The sequence below is a fragment of the Silurus aristotelis genome (genome assembly GCF_946808225.1).
Source record: "Silurus aristotelis genome assembly, chromosome: 17".
Lineage (NCBI taxonomy): Eukaryota > Metazoa > Chordata > Actinopteri > Siluriformes > Siluridae > Silurus > Silurus aristotelis.
This window is the reverse complement of record NC_139590.1, coordinates 11,707,243-11,731,908: the sequence shown is the minus strand read 5'-3', so window position 1 is coordinate 11,731,908 and position 24,666 is coordinate 11,707,243. Positions and strand designations below refer to the sequence as shown.

At 38.5% G+C, this 24,666-nt stretch overlaps 1 protein-coding gene across 4 annotated transcripts in view; it reads right to left on the bottom strand.

The window, feature by feature from the left end:
• Positions 1-1,022: 1,022 nt before the first annotated feature.
• The window catches only part of sdk2a (sidekick cell adhesion molecule 2a), a 144,780-nt gene continuing 121,136 nt past the window's right edge, over positions 1,023-24,666 (bottom strand). The window contains exons 32-45 of one of the 4 annotated variants that reach the window (XM_083566610.1): positions 24,312-24,382; positions 24,061-24,196; positions 22,424-22,480; positions 20,367-20,468; positions 20,142-20,257; positions 18,571-18,757; positions 17,452-17,589; positions 16,821-17,003; positions 16,573-16,698; positions 14,713-14,877; positions 14,489-14,629; positions 8,620-8,764; positions 5,694-5,823; positions 1,023-3,006 (exon numbers count right to left, since the gene is read on the bottom strand). In XM_083566610.1, the coding sequence (XP_083422736.1) occupies positions 2,605-3,006; positions 5,694-5,823; positions 8,620-8,764; positions 14,489-14,629; positions 14,713-14,877; positions 16,573-16,698; positions 16,821-17,003; positions 17,452-17,589; positions 18,571-18,757; positions 20,142-20,257; positions 20,367-20,468; positions 22,424-22,480; positions 24,061-24,196; positions 24,312-24,382 (2,099 nt within the window). In that variant the 3' untranslated portion in view covers positions 1,023-2,604. The remainder of the gene's footprint in view (positions 3,007-5,693; positions 5,824-8,619; positions 8,765-14,488; positions 14,630-14,712; positions 14,878-16,572; positions 16,699-16,820; positions 17,004-17,451; positions 17,590-18,570; positions 18,758-20,141; positions 20,258-20,366; positions 20,469-22,423; positions 22,481-24,060; positions 24,197-24,311; positions 24,383-24,666) is intronic. The other 3 variants (XM_083566612.1, XM_083566611.1, XM_083566613.1) reach the window with 3 other exon arrangements.

Sequence of the window (24,666 nt, the reverse complement as noted above, 5' to 3'; positions counted from 1 at the left end):
ATGTTGTGTGAAGACCCAGATTTTGTGTATTCATTTCACCAATGGCTTCCATGGGAGCAATTCATGGCTTTGCCATGGGGCTTTTGTTGGAGACGTATCCTCTTGCAAGACAGAGCCATTGGCACTGGTGCTTAAGATGACTGGAATGTTTTAACACTTAGATCATTACCCACTGCCAGAAGCAACGATCGGTTATGTTCTCAAAGAAGAAATGGTCTCATAGAAAGATTAAAAAGAAAAATGTTATATACCACAATCATTATTTAGCATAATTAGTCAGGGTACAACTTTTGTACCAGATAAGCAATTATTATCTATCATTATTGTACTCTTATTTTTTCAATATTATATGAACTAAGAGCCATGGATCTGTAGTTCAACATGGATATATTATATACTAATATTATAGACAGCTTGACAGTGTGTATACTAAAAAGGCCTATATTTTACTAATGTTTAAAAGTTACTTCCTCCACTGGCTATGTTCCCAGATACAGGGGTTATCCAGCTGAAAGTTGTTTTTAATAATTAGCTATCACTTCAGAGTGAGAAACTTTGAAACTGAGAGAACTAAGAATGTTGACAGGGTCTTTTGTTGCTGGCAGGTCTGGGGATAGATGAGGCCATATCTCATTCTCATCTTCACTTCACCTCCTTGTAGAGTTTTTTTTCTGCCCATCTCCCCTCTGACACCCCTTCACTAAGCAAATCAATGCTTTGCAGTCCGGAATAAAGAGATTATCTCCAAGACGAGCGTTTCCATCCTCCCCCAGTGTCTCGGCACAGTTTCTCTGGATCATTATTAATTTTACACCCACTTGGCATTCTCATTCAGCCCAAGTCTCCCAGTCATGCACTTATATGGATCAAAATCTAATAAAGTGAAAAGTTTTCTTATGATCAAAAAATCTGAAAGATAACATGCTTGAAGAAACTTCTTTCATAGGATTTAGGACATAAAATGTAAATTATTAAAAGTATAATGCCGTTTCAAATGTTATATAGAAAAAGCACAGCAGAAGCACAGAAAAATAAAAGAATTTATTATGGAAAAGAACCAGTTCCTGGCCCATTATAATTCCTTAAAGAATTTATACAGTGATAGTCACCTCACCACAGAGAACAAGACAAGAGATTGTGTGGATCATTATTATTATAATTATCATTATCATTTCCAGTTCGTGAGTTTATCTTCACTTTTAAGTTTGAATATAAAAGCAAATGATCAAATGACCATAAATAAATTAAGCATATCTGCATACATGTAGGCATATCTGTACACTGTGTCTCACTGTGAGCAGGAAAAACACATTCTACAATATATTAGAGAAATACATATGCAAGAAGAATTACATTACTTCTTCAGTCTCCTGTGAGATGCAAAGGTTTATCTCATGTCCTTCAAATTCAGGTTATCTGAACATAAGTAAATGTTTTTTTTTATTTCATGTTTAATAGCTCACAGTACAAATAAGCTGAAATGAGGACAGTGTGCTCTCCTGGTCTCCTACGTGGAACTGTGTACAGCTGTGTTCTTTTTTTTTTTTCTTTGCCATCCATACGATAACAAACAATAAAAGTTCTTCAATCTGCCACTTGTATATGCTCAGGTTTTAACCTGTCTTGGTGACATTTCCTCATTCCATTTCACAGAAATAATATATCACTGCTGCTTTTTAATATTAGGTATGGAGATTTCACCAGGCTGCCACAGCAGCAGAGTACTAGCCAGATCTCCTGTGCAGGTGTGCTCATCGTTTGGAAAAATGAGGAATGTTTTACACACTCTGGCAACGGTCCATGTCTAACAACTTTTCAAAACCATGACTATGAACACAACACATGCGTATGACCGAGTACAGTGACACAACAAAGCTGACTAGCAAAAACGTTTTTTTTTTTTTTTTTTATAGAACCCACAACTTCTAGCTTGGCGATAGCTCATGTGCTGATAACGCAAAATCGAATTGCGGCTGAGGTGTAAGTAAACCTTCAACAAAAAAACCAAGACATGTCAAATCCAGTAAGATCATATCCTCTCGATAAGACATCCCATTTATCTGCAGTACAATATTCAATAGCGCTGTCATTTAGATGTGACGGAAGGAGGAAATGTTTATATACACCCAAAATGTATATACACCCAAAGGATCACTTTGGTGCGTTTGTAAAATTCCATGCAAATCCCATGTGGAAATTCTGAACTCCTGCTCCAATGCTTCTTAAATTTTTTTCTTCTTTACAGATATCTTTCTCACTTTAAAAAATTTTTCTGACCCTTTTGTTCGAGTTTAGAAATAGTGTTTTACGGATTCCTCCGCTTATACATTGTTCAGATGTGACTTGCTCTGTTCAAACCACAAACACAAATGCGCTGAATGATTGTCTGTTTTTCAACGCACTTACAGACACATACCACACGTACATGTGTACAAATGAAAGAAAAAAAAAGCAACCTAATATGTTCAGCGCTCCTTAACAGCTAAAATCATTAACGAAGCACAACGACAGCGACGTTGAAGGAGCAAAATGCTGCTCACTTGGGAGTCCCAATCATATGTGTGTGTGTGTGTGTGTGTGTGTGAAGGGAACCAGAGTCTTATATCAAACAAAGGACGAGAAGCCTGTAGTTGGTGTCTGCCCGGAGGAACCCATGCTGCTGGGAGGCCTGTAGAGGCCGTGCTGGCCGTGCATCTCAGAAGACAGCAGAGATGGAGTGGGAGTCCGGCTACCCTTAGGCCTGAACAGTGTGCCCTGGCCCATGGGCTGTGGAGATGGTGTGCTGTGTGGTAGCAGCGGAGGCAGTGGAGGCAGAGGTGGAGCATGGGGCCGTGACTCCGGTTCGGCAGCGCCTTCCACCTGCCCATAGCTATAGGCAGGGGGGCGTGAGACACCTTTCTGCTGTCGACGCCATGAGTTGTAGTAGGTCGGGTCACTGATGTAGTGGTTGACAAATGAGTGTGTTTTCTGATGGGCTGGATCCACCTCGTATTCGCTGTCACTACCCTGTGATCAGAAAAAGGAGAGAAAATACTTTTTATTCTCAGACTTCCTTATTATCATTTATTACTTTTGGGAGCTCAGTGGTTACGGTTTCTGGTTACTGTTCAGAAGGTAGGGGGTTCAAGCCCCAGCACCGTCAAGCTGCCAATGTTGGGCCCTTGATTAAGGCCCTTAACCCTCTGTGCTCCAGAGGTGCTGTATTTTAGTCAAGTCAAGTTTATTTCTATAGCGCTTTTCACAACAGACATCGTCTCAAAGCAGCTTTACAGAATTTTAAGAGTTAAGGTGAATGGTGTGTATTTATCCCTGATGAGCAGCCATGGCGACTGTGGCAAGGAAAAACTCCCTTAGATGACATGATGAAGAAACCTTGAGAGGAACCAGACTCAAAAGGGGAACCTCATCTTCATCTGGGTGACAATAATGTAATGTACATGTGACGAGTAAATGTCTTTTTATCAAAAGTTCATGTGAAATCATTATTATTTGACATTTTTATAAGAAAAGCTGCAATGACCACATCATACATAACCAATAATAAAACTGACAAACATCTTATTTGTCCCATATTGTCAATCAGTCATCAAACCCCCATATGTCGTAGACCGAACACCTAGACGAACTAACACACTTTAATGATCAATTGTCATTTTTAAATCATTTTCAAATCAATTTGACTGTTTGATTTTACATTAACAGTGTGTTGCCCCTTGCACAAGAAGGATACTGTGTTAAAAATATTAAACTTGATTTACAATTTGAAACTGGGCCAAACATGACTAGACTGCAAGTAGATCAGAGGGGTTATGATTGCATTTGACACAGTCCATAGCACAGGATAATTTGGGGAGATAATCCTTTAATGCCAGCCTTTTGTGATGGTTGCGTTGCAATGGAATTGGCCTCAAAATCCTGATTATCCTCTCGTGTGGCCCATGCACTCAAAATCTATTCACTTACACCTACTCAAAATTCAGTCAGTCCAACCACAGGCATTCTGTTCAAAGGTACCTCAAAAGCGTGATTCTCTCCAGCCCACTGATTAACTGTATAATCCTTAGAGAGAAACTGACTGATGCGATGGCGAAGAGGGTATATGGCAACAATTGTTCATGCAACAGTTTGACCTTTTTTTTTTCTTTTAATCTTTGCAGAAATGGCATGAAAAAATTTCATGAAACCGTGCAAATGTTTGGCAATAAGAGCATCTGGTAAGAACATAAAAGAGCACCCATGTGTTTCTAATGTATTTTTATGCTTTTAAGTTCTGTTAGCATTCTCTATGAGCAAGCTCACTTGATGGAGATTAGAACATTTGGTTAAGAACTTTAGAGCCGGTTCTGATTTTAGTCTCTGGTGGAACTTTAGAACGCAGTTCCTGCTGTAGACTAGGTATTTTCCTGCTGACTCAAATGCAGATTCAAGGAATGACCAATTCTGACACACAGTATTTTGATGATCTGTATATAGCTGAAAAGAAACTGCTAATGCATAGAACAACTGGCAAAATGATACATACTGTATAACTAAAGCTTTTGTCTTGTCTCATAAAATTGTTCCCTGGACCTGAATAGTTCTACATGAGAGTTTCGTAATGTCCGTAGGGATATGCCTATGTAAAAAAAAATAGCTATTGGCAATGCTGTTATAGGAAGGTTTGGAATGGAAATGGCATCACACCACCCCAAGCTTGATTATTTTCCAACATTTTTAAAGTATGGTGTATTTCATTCTTCTCATACCAAAGCAATCTGTCAACAATTACAGTTGTAGTTTTATTTAATTCTGTGGAACATATGTGAAACAAGTTCTTGTTATGATTTACAGTATGCCAGCTATAAACAGTCTTCACTCACCAGCCCCTGTTTTTTTTTTTTGTTGCTTGTTTTGGCCAACTCCCAAAAGTGCCAAATAAAAAATAAAACATGCTAAATAAAATTGTCACGACACACATACAGTAATCAGCACGTTTTCAGCATCTACTATACAAGTTTGAATTAATATAACATAATTTGCCCTTTAGCTATTATGAAAAAACACCTTCTGACCAACCAGAACAAAAAAATAAATAGATTTAAGAGGCTTTAAGAAAAATCAGTGTCCTCCTGAGCACATTTCTTTGCATACGTGCCAGGTAAATTGTGTTAATAAAGTCACTTAAAATCCATGATCACACAAATGGGTATATCCCAGTTGTTCCTATTCAGCGCCAGAGTCCAAAGAGTCTACACGCTCCTTTCACTATTACACTAGCCCTTGTTTCAGGTTTGCTGAGTCATGCTGCTTTTAACTGAGGGAAAAGGTCTGCTGGATAAAATCCTGCAAAAAGAAGTGGGGTGAAATCCGCTTAGGCATTTCAGCTGTTTCTCATGAAAGAGGTCGACTTGAGCAGATTAATAAAAGGGTGGCAAGAGATGGGTGGCTCTGTATTGATATAAAGCATCATTTGTCAGGCAAAGGTCGGGGTAGCTGATTCACTGAATAGCATGTCAGCTCTTTATTTCCCTGGCTTGACAGAACTGCATCAGCCTAAAGCTGTTGTACTTGAATACAGTGACGAAATGAAAATAACAGAAATATGAAATAATAAAATTGACTACAAATTGTGATTAAAAAAAAAAAAAAATCAACAATGCATGTATATGTCTGCATACAGATGTACCAATTCTAATAACAGACGTCTGGGATACCTGTGAATCGGATACCTCAGATGGTTTCTCAGTGAGACTGCTGTTCTCAACAGGCATCAGGTCATTGCACTTACTGCTGACGTCCTCATCTGAGTAGTGCAGACCACCTGGACTGGGTCGTGGAGGAGACCTGGAGCCGGGAGAGCACAGGGAGTACAAAAACATCACAAAAAGTGTTGATTTAGGACAAGCTGCTCTTGGACACATTGCAGATCAGGTTAGATAAGTGAGCCTGCTCTAAACAGTTTAATGAAAAAGGAGATTATTTACAGTTCTATTTAGACTTGGCATTCACATCCACCTTGGATGATTGGATAACAAGTGGACTGATGTCTCACACCACACCAAGAGTTTTGGGACACATGTCTACACATAGCAATTGTAGTGTGAAAAGTAATGTGTCCTGATGCTTAAGAAAAGTGTTGAACTGAGCAACTGTCCATGTCATGGTGGTCACTTTTTATATGCAGTAGTTCTGTATGCAACTATACCAATTTACTGTAGGTTATTGATGACATTGTGTCAAATTATTATTAGGAAATACAGTAACATTCTATACTAATATAAACAGTACTATATATATATATATATATATATATATATATATATATATATATATATATATATATATATATATATATATATATAGTACTGTATATATATATATACATATATAGTATATATATATATATATATATATATATATATATATATATATATATATATATATATATATATATATATATATATATATTGTTTGTTTTGGTGATTTGAGGTAAATTTGGCAACCCTGGTACTGACAAAATGTGACCACAAATACACTTTTATTTTCCTTTCATTTATGATCTGATGCCTGTAGACCAGGTCTAAACAACAAATCTGAACAGCTTGATACTGTTGCTGCTGCATGAAACCATTCCACTTCATTTTGAGCGTTTAGATTTTTTTATGGTAACTTTCTTCTCTTTTCCTACAATATTGCAAGTTTTCCTCTAGAAATTTACTGCACATGAGCTTGCTTTTCATTTCATTACAACAAATCCGATAGTAAGCACAGACTCTAATATCATTACACCGACAGATTAAAGCGCATTGTAATCAATGCCAGGAGATTTACTAATAGCCATACAGATGGATATCAGGAGGAACAGACTAGTTTAGAGGAAGACTGAAAACAAGCCGTGCTTCCACACTTCACCCATTGCTAATTAGCTCCTAATCTCCTGAGCTTCTCTGATCTCTGGACAGATAGTAAGCCATTTGTTTAGCACGAGGAAAGGTGGAGCCCAACACTGCCCTTAGGGGCATCACATGACACACGTTAGACCTTTAGGCATACTATGTAATGTCTACATAGTGCTTCTCTCAATGGGTGATTGAGAAAATCATTGCCCTGTCAAAGCCTCAAACCAAAGACAGCTCTTTGACACAGATAAACTGATTCTTGTGATTTGCCATAATGAGATGCATTAAACCAGGAAAGCTAAAAATGCAAGCTTTTGAAATGAGCAGGAAGACTCAAGAGTTGTTCTTTAGTCAATTAATTTAGTGAGTAAGTCATGCTGATTAATCCGGAACATAATAAAGGCTTTAGAGGAGAAGGAAAAAACATCAGATACTTGAATGGCTCCCTAGAAAAATCATGTACTTTTCTGGCAATCTTTTTCAAGTAAATGGCCTACCTAAAGACTGACATCATGCTGAAATGACATTCTGGCTTTTAAAGGGTTAATCCAGAGCTCCTGCTCATGGCAACAGGGGGAGGGGCGCATTATGATAAAGTGTCTAGTTAAAATTCAGTGGAGGTTGGGCATTTAAAGCAAAGATGAAGCCATGCCAAACAGACCAGCACCAATCGCTATCTAATTTTTTTTTAAAACACACAATCGACTTTCTCAAACTCCTTGCTTATCCAGCTCAGGTTTTGGCTGTAAATCTCTCTAGAGATAATGCTGTCCTCCACAAATCAATCTTTTTCGCTGTCTCTCTAGGGAACATCCCCGTGGCACTACCGCACCCGAGTGGATTGCTTCAAAGACAGAGTGCTTTGATCTCAGGAAGATCATCACAGCTGAGTTAAGAGGCGAAGAGCAGCATGAACCCCCACCTCCCTCACATCGTCGCATTCCACTCTAATGGCCCCAAAATGCTCTCTCCGATTACCGCCACAGGAAGTTGTCTACAAGTCCAACCCTCCACCCTCCACGCATACAGCTCACTGATATCCTCGCAAACGGCTTTACAGCAGATCGCTGACCTCTACGCTATCTGTATTTGTACAAACACTGTGCAAACTTAAACAGCACTGCTGCAAACCAAATGCCCTTGTGAGAGAAGAGTATTTCTCTCCATATGCAGAAAAGCAAGAGAGGTAGCAAAACGTCGTCTTTTTTTTTTCACTACGGAAACAAATGAAATCCTCATACAAAGGAGGAGATGCGAGTTGTTCCGAAGTCTTGCATAAAATATAAACTTTCTCCAGGGTACGCTTCGATTGTCAATATGAATGCGAACGTGGCAAGAGGGGAGGCCAGATCTCAGCTTCTGATTGGCGCAGTCTGTTCAGTTTCTTTTAGGTTGACAGATGGAGAGTAGAAAGGAACAACTGCCATTGGAATCTTAGCCAATTCTCCATTCAATACATTTAAAGGCTGCCAGGAAGCTGAATTTAAATAAACTGTCGGTCCAAGGCCCAAGTCTAGCTCTTTTTTATGCAGTCTGCTCCTGGAAATCAATTGCATTTGCTCTTTTTCTCTATTTTATGGTGATGAAATATGTTTTATTGAAAATGCATTGTTAAAAAGAAATCCCATTTGCTAGGACATATAATCTCATTTACTTACTGTGAATGTTTAAATATCACATTATCCCACTCAAGGGAGAGTAAACACTGAGCACACTGAAAGTTATGGAAAGGTATACAAACCGTGTGTAGATGCCATTCTTGCGGCAGAAGGAATTTTTGACAGAGAGACGTCTGTTATTGAGTTCCATAGCTGGGAATCGGCCCTCGTCCATCCTCATCATGTCTCCATGAGAGAGGGGCAGAGATGTGCAGTTTGAGTGGCTACCTGCATGTAGGAAACATGAATGAATATAAAAAAAAACTGCCATAAGGTTGCAAAACCCTGCATTTTGCATCTTTGGTTGCTATTTACTTTTGTGCCAATGTGTCTGACTACAGAAGTATTCTTTTTCTTTCCTGTTCTCTCGCGATCTCTACATAAATTTGTCTAGTTATCACCAGCAAAGTGTGCAGTAGGTACGACAGACTGGTTCAGGGTGAAGGTTGGACTGCATCAAGGATCGGCCCTGAGCCCTTTCCTGTTTGCAGTGGTGATGGACAGGTTGACGGACGAGGTCAGACAGGAGTCTCCCTGGACTATGATGTTTGCAGATGATATTGTGATTTGTGGTGAGAGTAGAGAGCAGGTTGAGAAGAGCCTGGAGAGGTGGAGATATGCGCTGGAGAGAAGGGGAATGAAAGTCAGTAGGAGTAAAACAGAGTACATGTGTGTAAATAAGAGGGAGGGCAGTGGAGTGATGCGGTTGCAGGGAGAAGAGGTGGAGAAGGTGGAGGAGTTCAGGTACCTGGGGTCAACAGTGCAAAGTAATGGAGAGTGTGTTAGGGAAGTAAAGAAAAGAGTGCAGGCAGGGTGGAGTGGGTGGAGAAGAGTGACAGGAGTGATTTGTGATAGAAGAGTATCTGCAAGAATGAAAGGGAAAGTTTATAGGACTGTGGTGAGACCTGCGATGTTGTATGGATTAGAGACAGTGGCATTGAGTAAAAGACAGGAGGTGGAGCTGGAGGTAGCAGAGCTGAAGATGTTGAGGTTTTCGTTGGGAGTGACGAGGATGGACAAGATTAGAAATGAGTTTATTAGAGGGACAGCACATGTAGGATGTTTTGGTGACAAGGTGAGGGAGGCGAGATTGAGATGGTTTGGACATGTGCAGAGAAGGGACATGAATTATATTGGTAGAAAAATGCTGAAGATGGAGCCACCAGGTAGGAGGAAAAGAGGAAGGCCAAGGAGGAGGTTCATGGATGTGGTGAGGGAAGACATGCAGGTAGTTGGTGTAAAAGAGGCAGATATAGAGGACAGGGTGGTATGGAGACGGATGATCCGCTGTGGCGACCCCTAATGGGAGCAGCCGAAAGAAGAAGAAGAAGATCACCAGCATCTCGGCATAAGAGCATGTTTTAGAGGCAGCATCATCACCGCATCATGGATAATATCCATAACCATTTGCAGCTTCACGAGAAAATTAAGACGTGATCACGGGAAAACAAGAAAGAAAAATAAATTAGAATGCATGGCCTCTTAGGACCTTTTAAACATGCAAAGAAATAATCTATTTCCTCTGTTTTCCAATTTGGTCATCTGTCAATTCTTTCCCAACATTGTCATATCCTCTAAGACATGTGAAGTCAGAGGCATCATCTGTTCTTTTATGCTGCATTACAGAATAACACATGACACACTCAATGGAAATTCTATCTGCCCTCTTCTGTATACATCAGTTCACAGCCACCCATGAATTGGCAATGAGATAGAGACTAATGTTATTTCACCCCCACATTGACAGCTTGCCTAATTTTGCTCTCTGGATGGTGAATGAGGCAAAAACAAAACAAAACAAGTTATTATTTTAGTTGAATCATATTTCACCAGTAGATACAGGCATATTTGTATTTCCTGGGCTGTAGCTTCAGGTGGAGCTCACCATGGTAGACTTGCTACACGAGCTTCACCGACTTGAGCAACATGTCCAATGTGTCAGTTTAAAAACCTGTGTTTATCTGTTAATTAGGAAAACTAGCACTTATTATTGAGAATAAGACCACAAAGAACGGATTGTGAAAAATGAGCACCACAAGCACAGCAGCATTTTTCTACTGCTTTATGTTTTGCAAAATATAAAACAAACTAATTTTTAAAGAGGATTCTCGTTAGAGATTTCAGAATCTTGCGAAACTGTGAATTGGCAATATGATGACATTATTATCACAATGAATGTCACAATACACTTTTCTCATATTACCACATATCCTTAAAAAAAAAAAAAATGAATCTGTGATTGAAAAATTCGATTCTAATGTTTTTGATGGTGTGGTAATGCTTACAGATAAAATATATTTATAGAATGTACAGAATATTTTGGCAGATATTAGATATCTTTTATTCGTTTCAAATTAGTAGTTTATAGCACAGATGTATTCAATATTTTTGTCATTTTGCCCTCTACTATGTAAAACCATCCAGAGCTTTAGTGGAAATGCCTTTAGAGAGACCAGACTGCTGACCTTCAGTCTGTCACACACACACACTGGTGTGATTGGAGCTGCACTGTAACTCCAGGGAGGTATGGAGTTGTGGCCATTGACCTCTCCACCCCGTTCTGCTCGTCCATGTGATCTCACCCCCAGCAGGCCTGAGGGGCTGACAGGACAGAGCTAAAACAAACAGGCGTCAGAGGCAGATGAGCGGCCTACAGGGGGAGGGCTAGAGAGGGGTGGAGAGGGGAGGCCAGGCCATGAGAGTGGCCCTTTGTACCTCACACAAGTACTTCCCTTGTGTTCCTTCACCCAGCCGAAGCTCTGTTTTTCAAACCCTGGCACCGCACTCTGAAATGCTGACCAGTCTCTCTCTCTCTCTCTCTCTCTCTCTCTCTCTCTCTCTCTCTCTCTCTCTCTCTCTCTCTTTCTCTCTCTCACACACACACACACACACACACACACACACACACACACACACACACACACACACACACACACACACACTCCTGACATCTCCATCACCACTCTCACTCTCAGAGCTGTAGTGCATGTGTGTGCACAGCGACAAAGTGGTTTCTCTCAGGAAATCTGTGTGTGCTTAAATCATTCTAAACTCTGATACATGTTTAAGGTCTGTATTGTTAGACGCTGACCTCACAGGTCTGCGTCTGCTCTACCCTATGATAAACTTGTTGAAAAAAAAATACGAGAAAAAACACTGTACAAATAAGGCACAAACAAGGAAGAGTTCACAGGATACACAGCAATTGTCCTACATCAGATTATACATAAAAGCTTAAATATGTTTTAGGCCTACAATACAATTCTCCACTAATTAAAGAAGCAAATGTCCTTCCTTTGAGTGTGCCAACCCAGTAATAATGCCTGTTTCCTAAAAGCTTCTGAACCCTTTATTACTGACAGTAAAGGATTAATTGAGACATGAGGTGGAGTTTGGGCAGCTATAACCTATGTAGTCATTACCATGAATGGTGGCGTACTACAATAATAGAGAAAGGGATTACACTCATCAAAATGAGTCATAGTCTTTATATTTTAACTATATTGAATCCGTACCTGACACACCTAAACTCAAAATCTCACCCATACACACACAAAAAATGTTTTGTTAGGATGACAACCATAACAACACAACTGTCACTAGCTACAAGGAAATAGTAAGGAGATAATACCAGAGTTTTAAAGGCCTAAGGTATAACTAGAAAAGTACATAACACTTGGATATTTGCGTGTGAATTATCCATGAGGGGGCGGGGTTTAACAAAAACTCCAAGCTGTGTCTCAGTGCTTATGTCTCTTTTTTTAACATACAGATTCAACCACTATGCCACAATGTATATGCTTCAGGCTGAAATAACTCAAAGTCTAATACCTAATGATGACACTATTATTGAATTAACTCAATGAATTAACTTAAAATAAAAAGACTTTTTTTTTATATAAAGATGAACGGGTTGGACATCTGATTCATTGCAGACTATGTGAGCTGTAAACAGATCCAGCTCTGCTCTGTAACTTTACCCCTTTGCTTGGTCAGCTTATCCTTTAAACTGTGGGTGGAATGTTCTGTACAGAAAGGCACATTAGATTATCGGTAACTTCATAGCAGTATTTTTTTATTCATTCTAATTAAAAGCATGAAACAAGTTGCATACCCTGCACTGACTCATTATGATTTTATTACCTTGCTAATGGGCTCATATTAAATTGTGCATACTGGCAAATATCAGGAAAAAAGAATCTATATTTCGTTTGCCACTTAACTTTATTTTTTTACGAGTAAACTGATTAAAAGGATTGGGCTCATTAGCTACACACACTATATGGCCAAGCGAATGTGGATGCCTGAGCGTTATAGCCATATGTAGTTCTTCCACAAACTGTTGCCACAAATCTAGAAGCACACAAATGTCTTCGTATGCTGTAGCATTACAATCTCCCTTCACATCAACTGAAAGGGTCAAACAGGTTTCAGCATAACAATGCACCTGCGAACAAAAAGAGTGCCATGAAGACATGCTCAGCCAGAGTTAGAGTGGAAAAACTTAAATGGACTGCACAGAGCTTTTACCCAAACCCCAGTGAATACCTCGGGGATGAACTGGAATGTCAACTGCTCCCCAGACCTCCTTGCTCAGCATCAGTGACTGACCTCCCTAGTGTTCTTGTGGCTGAATGAGAGCAAGTCATGCTTCAAAATCTAGTAGAAAGCCTTCTTTAAGTAATGGAGGTTATTATAACGGCGAAGTGGGACTACATTTAAAGTGGGATGTATTCAATTGGTATTATATACACTACAACAAATATAGTGAAACTAGCAAATTAGTGCAAGACAAAAACTATTTATTATAATTCCTGTATGTTTTGCTTTATGGCATTAAATTGTTTCTGTGAACACATACCAAAAAAATTATGGCTGTACTTTGGATAATGAAAGATTTTTTAGTCCAAAAAAGTAGAACATTTTAGTAGTGGTTTTACAGCATAATTTTTTCTCAGGTTGGCACAAGTGAAGGTTGTGCTTCTTCATAAGAGTTCAAATATAAAAAGTAAAAACCCAGTGGCTTGTCAAATTCCAGTCCTGCTGGAATTTTCACTATTAGCCCTGTGCTGCTGAATTGGAATGCAGGTTGGAGGAGATCATATTTTATACTGATTACCTGCCTAAGACTATTGCCAACTACAACAACTCAAGCAAAGGTAAAAGCAAATGTAGAATAAAGGTCTGCAAAGCACCTCTAACGAAGCAGTGAAACACTATGACTAGACAGTGCTATTGAGTATCACATCAGCCAGAAAACAAACAGTGTCTTACAAACTTTTGTAAAATAATATAAATATAATAATATAAAAATAATTTAAAAACAAAGCTACGCTTATCGATCTGGAGTTATTATCACAACTGGTGACCTGACTAGGGATTTGAGTTTTTTCAACAGACGACCTTCAGACGTCTCCTATTAAATTTCCTTCTCTTCTCTTTAATTCCATGTGTGGAATGAAGTCTTATTTTTGTAAAGAAAACCACATCACTAAAAGCTCATTTCGAAGTCACAAAATCGCAGCTACCAATTTTGTTGCTTTAAATTCACTCTGGTGAACCAATAAAAGTAATCTAGGATATGCCTCTTTAACTGTTTCATATTCTACAGGCATTGTGTTCATCCATAATCAAAGACTATTCGTAGCTATTATTTAGATCAATTGTCTTTCATATTTGTAAGATTTTATTGCTTTTTTTTTGCCACAGAAATTGTATAAATATTGAATTAACAAACAGCTCAGTAAATAAAGCTAGCTAGCCATATAGCATTATTACTGTATGTAACCTAATGTATCACTGCAGTGCCACATCAAATTCCCAAATACAGCAGTGTTTCCAATCCAGTTCTCTTGTATGATTGGACTCTCGCTCTTGACGGTACACAACTATTTTGTTCGTTGTACAGAAGTGTCAGACTGAGATGAGAATGTGATTTGCTTCCTGTCATACCTGAATCAGTCTTCTTGGTGTACTTTTTACTCTGGCCACGGATAATGAGGATAAAGACAAGTAGGAGGATGAAGATTAGTCCTACGAGTGCTATCACCACCAGAAACCACCACTCTTCATAAAAGGGAGAGGCTTTCTGAGCTGGAAATTCAAGAACAAAAAAAGACTTCATAAGCAAACGGAATAAATATTTTGGGAAAAGTGTTTAGTCAGGCTGTTCTTACCAGCTATGGATGGAGATGGAGCACTGGGAGAGCCATAGCCATAGTCATTGACTGCAATGACCCGGAAATCATAAGTGACCCCTTCACGCAGCATGTCCAGATTCAGGGTGTATGATGTCACCTCTTTGGGGATGTCTTTGATAAGGATATCCCACAATCCCTCATCTGTAGATTATTAAAATGTGTAAATTTAAGTGTGAACAGTAGCAAAGTAAATGGAATTCGTTACTATACTTAGGTAGCTTTTTCGCGTATCTGTTAATGTTTTTCCATTCGGGGAGGCTTTTACTTTAACTTCACTACAATTCAATGTCAAATATATTACTTTGTACTCAACTAAGTTTTGTAAGATCAGTTGTTTCTTTTTGTTTATGTGTGGATAAAAACTTAACTGGTCAAGCACGCAGCAGGCCACCAATCAGGGTTGAGCGCACGATCTGTTTTGAACTTGTTTTGATTGATTTGTTTTGATTGATTTATCACGAACTTACAGTTCAGTGTCAGTTCAACAGCAAGCAGAACATTTTAAGGGGAAGAAATTAAGGAAGAAACTCCTGACTCGAACTCGCCACAACATCCGTGGCCTTATTTGTGCTATTAATTTTTAAGTAGTTGAAAAGAAGGTTTTGTGCTCATGATCATTTTAATAGATATTAATCAGTGTTTGACTCATTCAGGTAATACTATTAATAGATTGGTGTGAGTAACAACCAAGACCAACCAGTCTTTTCACATGAGTCTTATGACAAAAATGATAGGACCATTGTAGCCTTAATAAATCATAGTCCTTTGGATATTTAAGTAAATTTGAAGGCAAATACTTTGTATTTTTACTCAAGTGAAAGTTTATGGGGAGCACATTTACTTTTATTGGAGTAATATTATATCTTGTGTATCTCTACTTTAACTCAACTACATGCTTTGTGCACTTTGTCCACCACTGAAATTTACTGACTTAAATCAATTGAAAAATACCAAAACAAACAAAAAACAGATTACATAAAAGAACATGTAAGAACATGAACAAGAAAGAAAACTGATGTTACTTGTTCAAGATCTGTTTCTGGGATCAAACAAAAAAAGACTAAATAGTTTCTGAACTGGAAATTCTGACAAAATGTAGAGAATATAGAGCTCAGCATATGACATTAGATCAGTATAGATGCTCAAACTCTTCAGTCATTTTAGTTTTAAATGAGATTATAGCCATATGTATATAGCTTTCAATTAAACAGCATACACACATCTATGCATGAATTTTGAACCCACATGTGAGTTCAATTAAACGCAGCATTAAAAAGGCTAATCTATTTACTGGCATGTTTTTGGGAGGTGAGAGGAAGCACGCCAGTCTGGTAGATTTTTCACAGAATAGCTTTGAAAGATGCCACAAACCATATAAACATAAGTTTACTTTCAGCAGAAGAAAAGGGCCACAATGTGTTTCGTGTGGTGAAAAGCACAACGCATCTTATCTTAAGCATCAAAAAACTAAGAACAAAATAAAAAACATCGAGTTAACTATTAAAGCTGAACGGTATGACTTTTCATACACATAAACTACAGCATGATTAAAAAATTATACTGATAGGCTTTCATAATATACTTATGCCTAAGGATGATTTTTTTTTTATTCTGTATTATGGCTCTCCTTAGTAAAGAAAGAAATATGTGTTAGTGTAGTAAAAGGTTTACAATTAATCTCTCAATATCCGTAGGCCTTTTGTGCAGCTAGATTTTGCAATAATTAATATATAGTGCTGCTTGTTTTACAGAGTAAATCTGAGTCGTGCTGTAAGAGCCATTGTTTTGAAATATTTCAGAATCTTAGTCCACTTCTTTGTTTATTTTAGGACGTACCAGATGGCCTGGCTTCTATGACGTATCGTGTGATGGGTGCTCTGCCAGGGTCGCCGCTTGTCCAATGGAGGGTAAGTGCTGTGCCGTACCGTGAAATAAATGGTTCACCTGGAGGCCCAGGAGCACCTGCACACAACAACAACGACAACAACAACAACAACAATGGTAAGAGAAATATGAGCCAGAGGACATCACTTATAAAAGTGACATGATCTAAAACAAAAAAAAAAAATCTGAGACAACTGGACCTTCTCCAGGCCCTGTGGTGATGTTAGCCTCCACCTCTGGCCCATAGGTCAGGGTTTTGGCACGGATGCGAAAGTTGTAGGTCACCCCATCAGCCAGGTCTTTAATTTTCATCCACAGGGGGGCGTTGCCTTTTACATCCACTGTAACAACTTTACTGACACCTGGAGTGTGAGGAGAGGAATCTGTAAAGGAGACACTACAAATCTAGATACATGCAGAAGCAAAAGAAAAAGAGCTCACATACAGCACACACATGCATGTGGTATGAAAGAGAATGAAGCTGTTTCACTACAGTGAAGCTTCACAGTTGTCTCTGTCCGTGTCTCTAAAACCTTCTCTAAACTACAACTTTAGGCCTCTTCTATTTTTTCCACATAATTACTCAGGAATCTATTCCCTAACATGTGTTTAAAACATTGCTTGATTAATGTAGTGACGTGACATGGTGCAGACGGCAGAAATTAGCTACGGTATGCCATCTATTACATGCTTCTCCTTCACAGGAGAGAACACAGCTTGGACTGATTGTGAGAAAGGGCTTTAGTAAATTAAACAAAAGTGTAACGTAAAAACTACATTCTCTGTATATCAAGTGTAATACATCTCAGTGGACTGGTTTGAGTTTCTCACCATCGATGGGTGTGCAGGGCTCATAGATCAGGCGGTAGCCTTCAATTATGCCATTGGGATGTTTGGGCTCTCCCCAAGACATGTTGACAGAAGAAGTGGTCAGCTCACTGAAGTGGATAAAGCCGGGGGCACTGGGTGCTGCGAAGGAACAAACACAAACACACACACACACACACACACACACACACACACACACACACACACACACACACACACACACACACACACACAGCCACAGACAGGAGACTTAATCATCGTATTGATTTTTTTTTTTTTTGCACAAACAGAAAATGACAGTCTTCATGTAAACCTGGGCTAAATACACTCAAGATCAAATTCAATGGAGTCAATGGAATTGGTTCATTGTAGGTGACGCTTTCAAAGTTTTATTTTTTTAAGTTTTCAGGTTTTGAAAGCGGAGGACTTAGCCAATGACGTCAACAAGAAAGGCTTAAAAGTTTAAACCTACTTTCACATTTGTTACAGAAACTTCTCATTTTCATTCTTGGATGAGGCTAATCTTTCAGCAATGCCAGTTTCTTTCAGAAAAAGAAATAGAAAAGCTTGTATTGGCTAATGTCCCAGGATCTCAACTCGCAAGATGGCCTAGAATCAGTTCCTGCCATCACCTCCCTACTACACTGTCAAAGTCTTTGAGGGAGAGGAAATGGCTGGAAGAATTTGTTTTAAAAAGCTCTATTTCTGCTGAGACACTAGTAAAAAGCAGAACACAGCTCGTATTGTGTGGTCCTGCCAAAACCCACACCACATGCTGCCCCAATATAAAATTCCCACTACCATGCTGTCATATGCTTCCTTCTCTTAGTAACTCATGGAAACATGCCAGTGTCCTCCAGACACTGTCGAATTGCGTTAAAAAACAACCCAAGACAACATGCAGATGACATTTCCATCATGTTCTTCAATATCATAGCAGTCGTACATTCAACAAAATGTGAATGCTTGTTTTGAAAACCCACAGTCCAAACAGCAGGAAACTCTGGGAAGAATGCAGGCATAAGATGATTTACATTTTCCCACTCTCAAGTGTATTATTTCAGAGTCATCCTGGAGGTCAGAGGGGCAGTAGTGGCAGTGTTTAATGCAGTCGGGATGTACCTGCTTGCTGAGTGCGCCCTCTGGTGGGTGGAGATCGTGGGCCATCTCCAGCTGCATTAAAGGCGGCTACACTAATCATGTATGTTGTGTAGCCCGTCAGATTCTTCAGCTTCACCCCTAATTCAGGCAGGAAGAGCGTACGCAGTCTCTCCGTCTCATTCTGGAGCTGAAATTCCCAGTAATAGATCTGTACAAGGACAAAGGGTATATAAGGTTATTAGGATTCAAGGTTCAGAAGAAGGATGATGATTGTAGAATATGAAATTTCTCTAAACTGTACAAAAAGCACAATCCCCACCAACAAACATAATTATAAAAATACCAAACTATTAATTATTTATTGGGGGAATTGGGGAAAAAAACAAATAAATGATTTTAGTAGAATGAACACGCATAATTATAGAGATCTAGGATATAATTGTTTCATTTTTGTCTTATAAGAAATTAGACATGCCCAAGGCTCATAGAAATGTTAAATGGACTGAGGCGCTAACTCATTTTACCACAACTATTTAATATAACTATTTGTTAGTGTTAATGTTACCTGACTCTAAGGGAGGCTGATATAAATGGAATAGCAGATAAACCTCCCAGATAGAAAAGGTATTATTACAATGTTGAATTATAGATGTATAAATGATTTGCGTTTAACAGATGCCTTACAGTGGTTTATTTTCACTCAAGGCTGTAGTCAAAACTGTTATCAAGTCCAAGAGAAGTCTCGCTGGAATCAGTTCCAGAACAGGTCATAAGGTGATCAAGGTAAAGTCAAGATCAAGGAACTAATCATTTTCAAGGACAAACCTATTCTTCAAATACTTGGCTTCTTTTATTCACTTTGACAATGACTAAGCTAAAGGAATTGCGACTTGTCAAACGTTGTGCACCTGAAATGGAAATGACAAACCAAGCACAAGAGCACCACACATGGTCATATGAAAATTCACAGGATGAAAGAAGTAATAAGTTGGGCCTGATTTCTTTCTAGTACAGACTGTAGATTCAATCAGTGACGTCAAGTTTAGGTTAGACAGAGTGCCAATACGTTCTGTAATGAATTTCACAAATACGTTAATACATCTATAACGTCATCAGCAGTGACAAGAAAATGTCATCAGCAGTGACAAGAAAAGATAACGTCATCAGCAGTGACAAGAAAATGAATGAAGTCTGCAACTAAGCACACACACTAAGGCACAAATAACATGTCAGACCGTATTGCTTTTTATGGTTTGGACAAAAGCTTTTCTGTGTACTGTATTTGATATTCGGAAAGAAATGGGCTCTTTTATTTACGAAAACATAAAGAAACCTAAAGACATAATGTACTGCTTAATGTGTCTCGTTTCATTATTGTAAAACAATACAGAAGAGCATATGAAAGAAGTGAAAAGATGGCAACTTTCAAACTACCACAAGATAAAGTTCTACTACCTTTTATTATTATTATAATTTGTAATGCAATAAAACCAAATTTACACCAGCTTGATGAAGTAGAGTTTTAAAGACAAAAGACAAACAGATACAACTACTGTACTACTGTATACATCTGGTATAAAAGTCACAGCCACCTTGTAACCTTGAATATCTCCATTCTGAGCTTCCAGCGGTGGAGGATCCCAAGTGACATCAAGCTGGGTTGCAGTGGAAGATTGAACCGCGACGTTCTGAGGTGGAGCAGTGGGCACTAGTGAATACAAAAACGAGTCTCAAACTCAGCACTGGCACAGTCAATATAAAAGCTCTGACTTGAAGTGGATATTTATTCCTGTAGTGGTGATGAGACTGATGCTCACCTGCCTCTCCTACAAATACTTCCTGCGGTGTGCTGATGGGGCCTTCTCCGACAGCATTGTACAGACTCAGTCTGATCTCATAGCGCTTGTGTTTACTCAGATCTGCAGTGGACAGAACAGATAGACTTTGGTATTGCAGAAGAAAGCTTTTAGTGTTGACATGTGAACCTGAATACAAAGCTCCATCTGGGTGAAAGCCATTTTTGGTGTATAAGGCATCAAATGTTGGACATTCTCTGGAGCTTGGAAAATGACAAAAGATCCTTATATACACATCATGTAAATATGCAAGTACATCCTGGTTTTATGTATCAGGACATAATATAAATCATTTGGTCATTATCAGGTTTTAGAATTAGGTGAATACGACTTCGGATATACACCACCACATGATATATTACACCATGCCATCATACACTTTTTACAAAAATAAAAAGCCAACATGGAGAAGCCATGTGTGAAGAACTAAGCATTAGTTGAATTAGTAGAGTGTAGAGCCACCTTCAGCAGCGGTAACATTGCTTCAGATCAATGAAGTTAACGAGCATTTGTTCATGTAAAGTCCTGCCACAGCATTTCAATCGGTTTTAGGTCTCAGCTCTGACTGGGTCATTCTGTTGTAGATTTGCTGGTGTACATAAGATCATTGTCCTGTTGCAAGACCCAATTTAAGCTAAGCTTTAGCAATCCAGAATATTTTGGTCTACAGAGTTGTTCATTGCCAACTGAATGACTATAAGGTGCCCAGGTGCCTGGTCACCCCTCCACCACCATGCTGTAAATTTAAGATGAGCTGTTTGTGCTGATATGCTGTGTTTGGTTTTTGCCATAACACAGCAGTATGTCATTGTGCATTATAGTTAAAAATCTCCAAAAATTATGGTCAAATGCCCACAAACATTTGTCTGCATAATCCACCTACATAAATTCTGTATTCAAATACTTATGTCAGCTTTCCTGACTTTTTACTTGATTTTGATTCTGACTTTTTTTGAATTTTATAATATTTCATCAGGCAACGCACGCACAAGTTAACCCACACTTTAAAGTTATTTCAAAAGTACGAGTCTGAAACTGAGACAATTACAAAGTCAGTTTTCTGAACACAAGCCAAACACAGATAAATCATTATTCTTCTGTGAGATCTAATATTGTTTGATCTGGTAAGGTTTCTAATGAACTATCTCTTAATCTCATGATTTAACTAATAAACCATGACGAACTCACTGAAGCTTTTCAATGTTAAATTTTTCTGCACGTATCCTCCTGAAATATTTTACTTTTTCAAATTTGAACCTGTACCAGGTTTCCCATTACATTTTATTGTTAAGCATTTGGATTAAAAAAACACAGTTGTAAAATATACAATACACTCTGTTACTGTGCACCTACATAGACATGGTTTCCGCATCTGCAAGGAAAAATGTCACTTAAATAAACACATTGCTTGTACTGCATTCATAGTCAGTAATATATAATATTTGAATGTAATATTTAATGCTACTGTCATGATGTTACTTTCTGCTAAAAGATTTTATAATGTGGCAGAATACAAGACCGGTACAAAACACCTAAACACTGGTACAAAACACCTATTTTTTATTTCTATAAAAAAATATATGCAAAAGGTTAACAACTAAAATTTTCTTCTGCAGCTTGCTATACTGAGACTTCAAGCCTTTTCTAACAGAGTGTAAATAAAACATGCTCTTGGTCGATCTATGTTCATCCTATTTTCATTCTGAATGATTGGCTAGCAGATGAACCATATCAAATTTAATCTATCTGTGGGCTTTGAGATCAAACTTTTAATTCTTACAGATTTTTTACCCTCCCCTAAAAAAACACCACAGGAGAATTAAGCCCATGACAGTAAAATCTATTTCTGCCTAAACGCCAGAAAGAACCTTATAATAGTGAGGTCAGGGCATAGCAATAAAGTGTGAAACCACAAAGTAGTAATTAAAATGAGTGAGCAGAGTATTTCAATATTTTTTAGGGTCCTGGAAAATGTAGGAAGACGAAAGTGAAAAAAAGGTGAGAGTCTTGAGACTTACTGTCAAGTTCATACTGGGTGAGTGACGATTCACTTAGGTTCCTGATACTGTAGGGAGCTAAGAATGGCAGGAGCAGAGGAGGTCAAACCAGAAAAAGCAGGCACAGAAGAGTGAAGGTGAATCAGAGAGGGGGAAAAGAGAAGAATTTGGATTAGTGCATTAGTGAAAAGCTGTGAGCTGTAAGAGCAGCTTATTGGCCCACGTTTGTGCAGTGGCTGCAGTCCAATCTCGGAAACAAACACAAAGCCTTGAGCCATGGAACAGCTTTGATTACTTGCTTGTTAATGAGACAAAGCAGTGCCAAGCCCAGGATTGCACACAAACCCACCAAAGTAGTTTGCGAGTAAGAGGTTTTATTTCTTTTTAATTCATCACGCTGCTCTGAGGTACACGTCGCTATGTATTTGTGTCACTGCGAGAGAGCCACTTAAGTATTAAACAGTCCAGCATTTCTGCAGTTATTCTTCAGCTCCATGTTAAAGTCATAACAAGGCCATAAGAGACATTAAATAAGACACTTTTATTTACTGTGTGTTGATTTGGCTCCGAATATAAATGATCATAATTGTCATTCTGCACGTCACTCATGCAGATAGTAATGAAAACTGATCTAGCTTGTATATGTGACTGTCTGGGAAAACCTGTCAACTGTGTCTGTAGCTACATTCTTGAATCCCCCACTAAGGGATTTGGTTTTGAACCTTTTCTGTCAGTAATATACTTTGACATTTCTATTTTAAAAAGCGGAGTATATTTTACCCAAATGGCACAAACTACATGTTTTTATTTAGTCTACTTTTGAACCTTGGTTGGCTGCCTGCCTGCTAAGATCAAGCCGAGTAAGGAGCCAGTTCAACAAGCACAGTGGTGAAGCGGTCAATCTGCCTATACAGGAGCGAAAACCTTGCGAGCTAAGTTCGCTTTCCTAATGCAATGATGATCAGGATTTGATCATTTTTTGCACAGTTATGTGCCAACTTAAAATAGACATGAGCCTAAGCAATTCGGTTTGCAATCAGATATCAGCTGTCTTAATGTCTGCGTCCTTCCTGCGCCATGACATCATCATTAAACACAGAGAATAGCGCTTTTTCATTATGTACACTGTACACAATAAAATGTTTAACCAAAAGAAAAAAAAAAACACTGACGACTAAACTAATCATTGATTATTTCAGTAATCATTCCAGTGAAGTAACAATAATGAGGCTGATGTGTAAAAAGCGAGATGTGGATGGTGCTGATAATTACATAGAGAGCTTATTTGCTATTGTTAATTAAAAAATCTGGTACAATTTGCCATCAATGCTGGTTGCTTTACTTCGACGAAAATAAAGCAGAATAAATCAGATAAAAAAAATTAAGTATATTAAATTACAAATGTACAATTTACATGTGGTCATTTAGTGGAAATGAAATCGGATGGTTAAATTTAATGCCGTATGATGTGTTTTTTCTGGTCTCTATAACTATAGGTTGAGCAATGTATCAAGAAACAAGAAAAAATTATTCTTTTTTTACAGATTTATATAACATTTTGATGGAAATAGAGCTGAATTTAAACAGAGCAGTGATGCTATGAAAAGCAGTAATGCTATGAAAACATCTTCATCGTGCTTTGTTAAACCCTGACTCACCCGTAAGCTCCGTCCAGCTCGCCATCGGGTTGTTGATCGTGCGGACAGTGAAAGTGCGCAAGCGGTCATAGTGGAGCTCTCTGTAGCGAATCCGAAAGCCCAGCAGGATGCCGTTGATCTGCTCCTCGGAGGGGGTCTGCAGAAAAGAACGTAAAAGGTCATCGGGGTTCAATTATCAAGTGCTTTACTGACATGATTGTTAGTAGTGTGATTCCCAAAATAACAGTGAACCGAGACTGTTGGAGCATTACCTTCCAGCGGAGCAGCACAGAGGTTGTAGTGTGTGGTGTGACGGAGATGATTGTTGGAGCTTTGTCTGGAGCTGTGAGAACATAAACATAAAATATCTCCTGAACTGCAACTAAACTTCCTTTGAAAAATTTGTAATTGTGGGCCATGCTGACACCACAGGAAGACATTGCGAGCGTAGCAATTGGAGAAAAAAAATTGTTCGGTGCCATATAAATGAGAAATCCAACATAGAAGCAGTAAAGACTGCACGTTTTACACAGAGCTATAAAACACGGTGAATTATGGCAGCAAACAGCATTATGGGTAGCGTACTAAACCATTAGCCTAATTAAAAATGAAACAACTTAAAGTTTT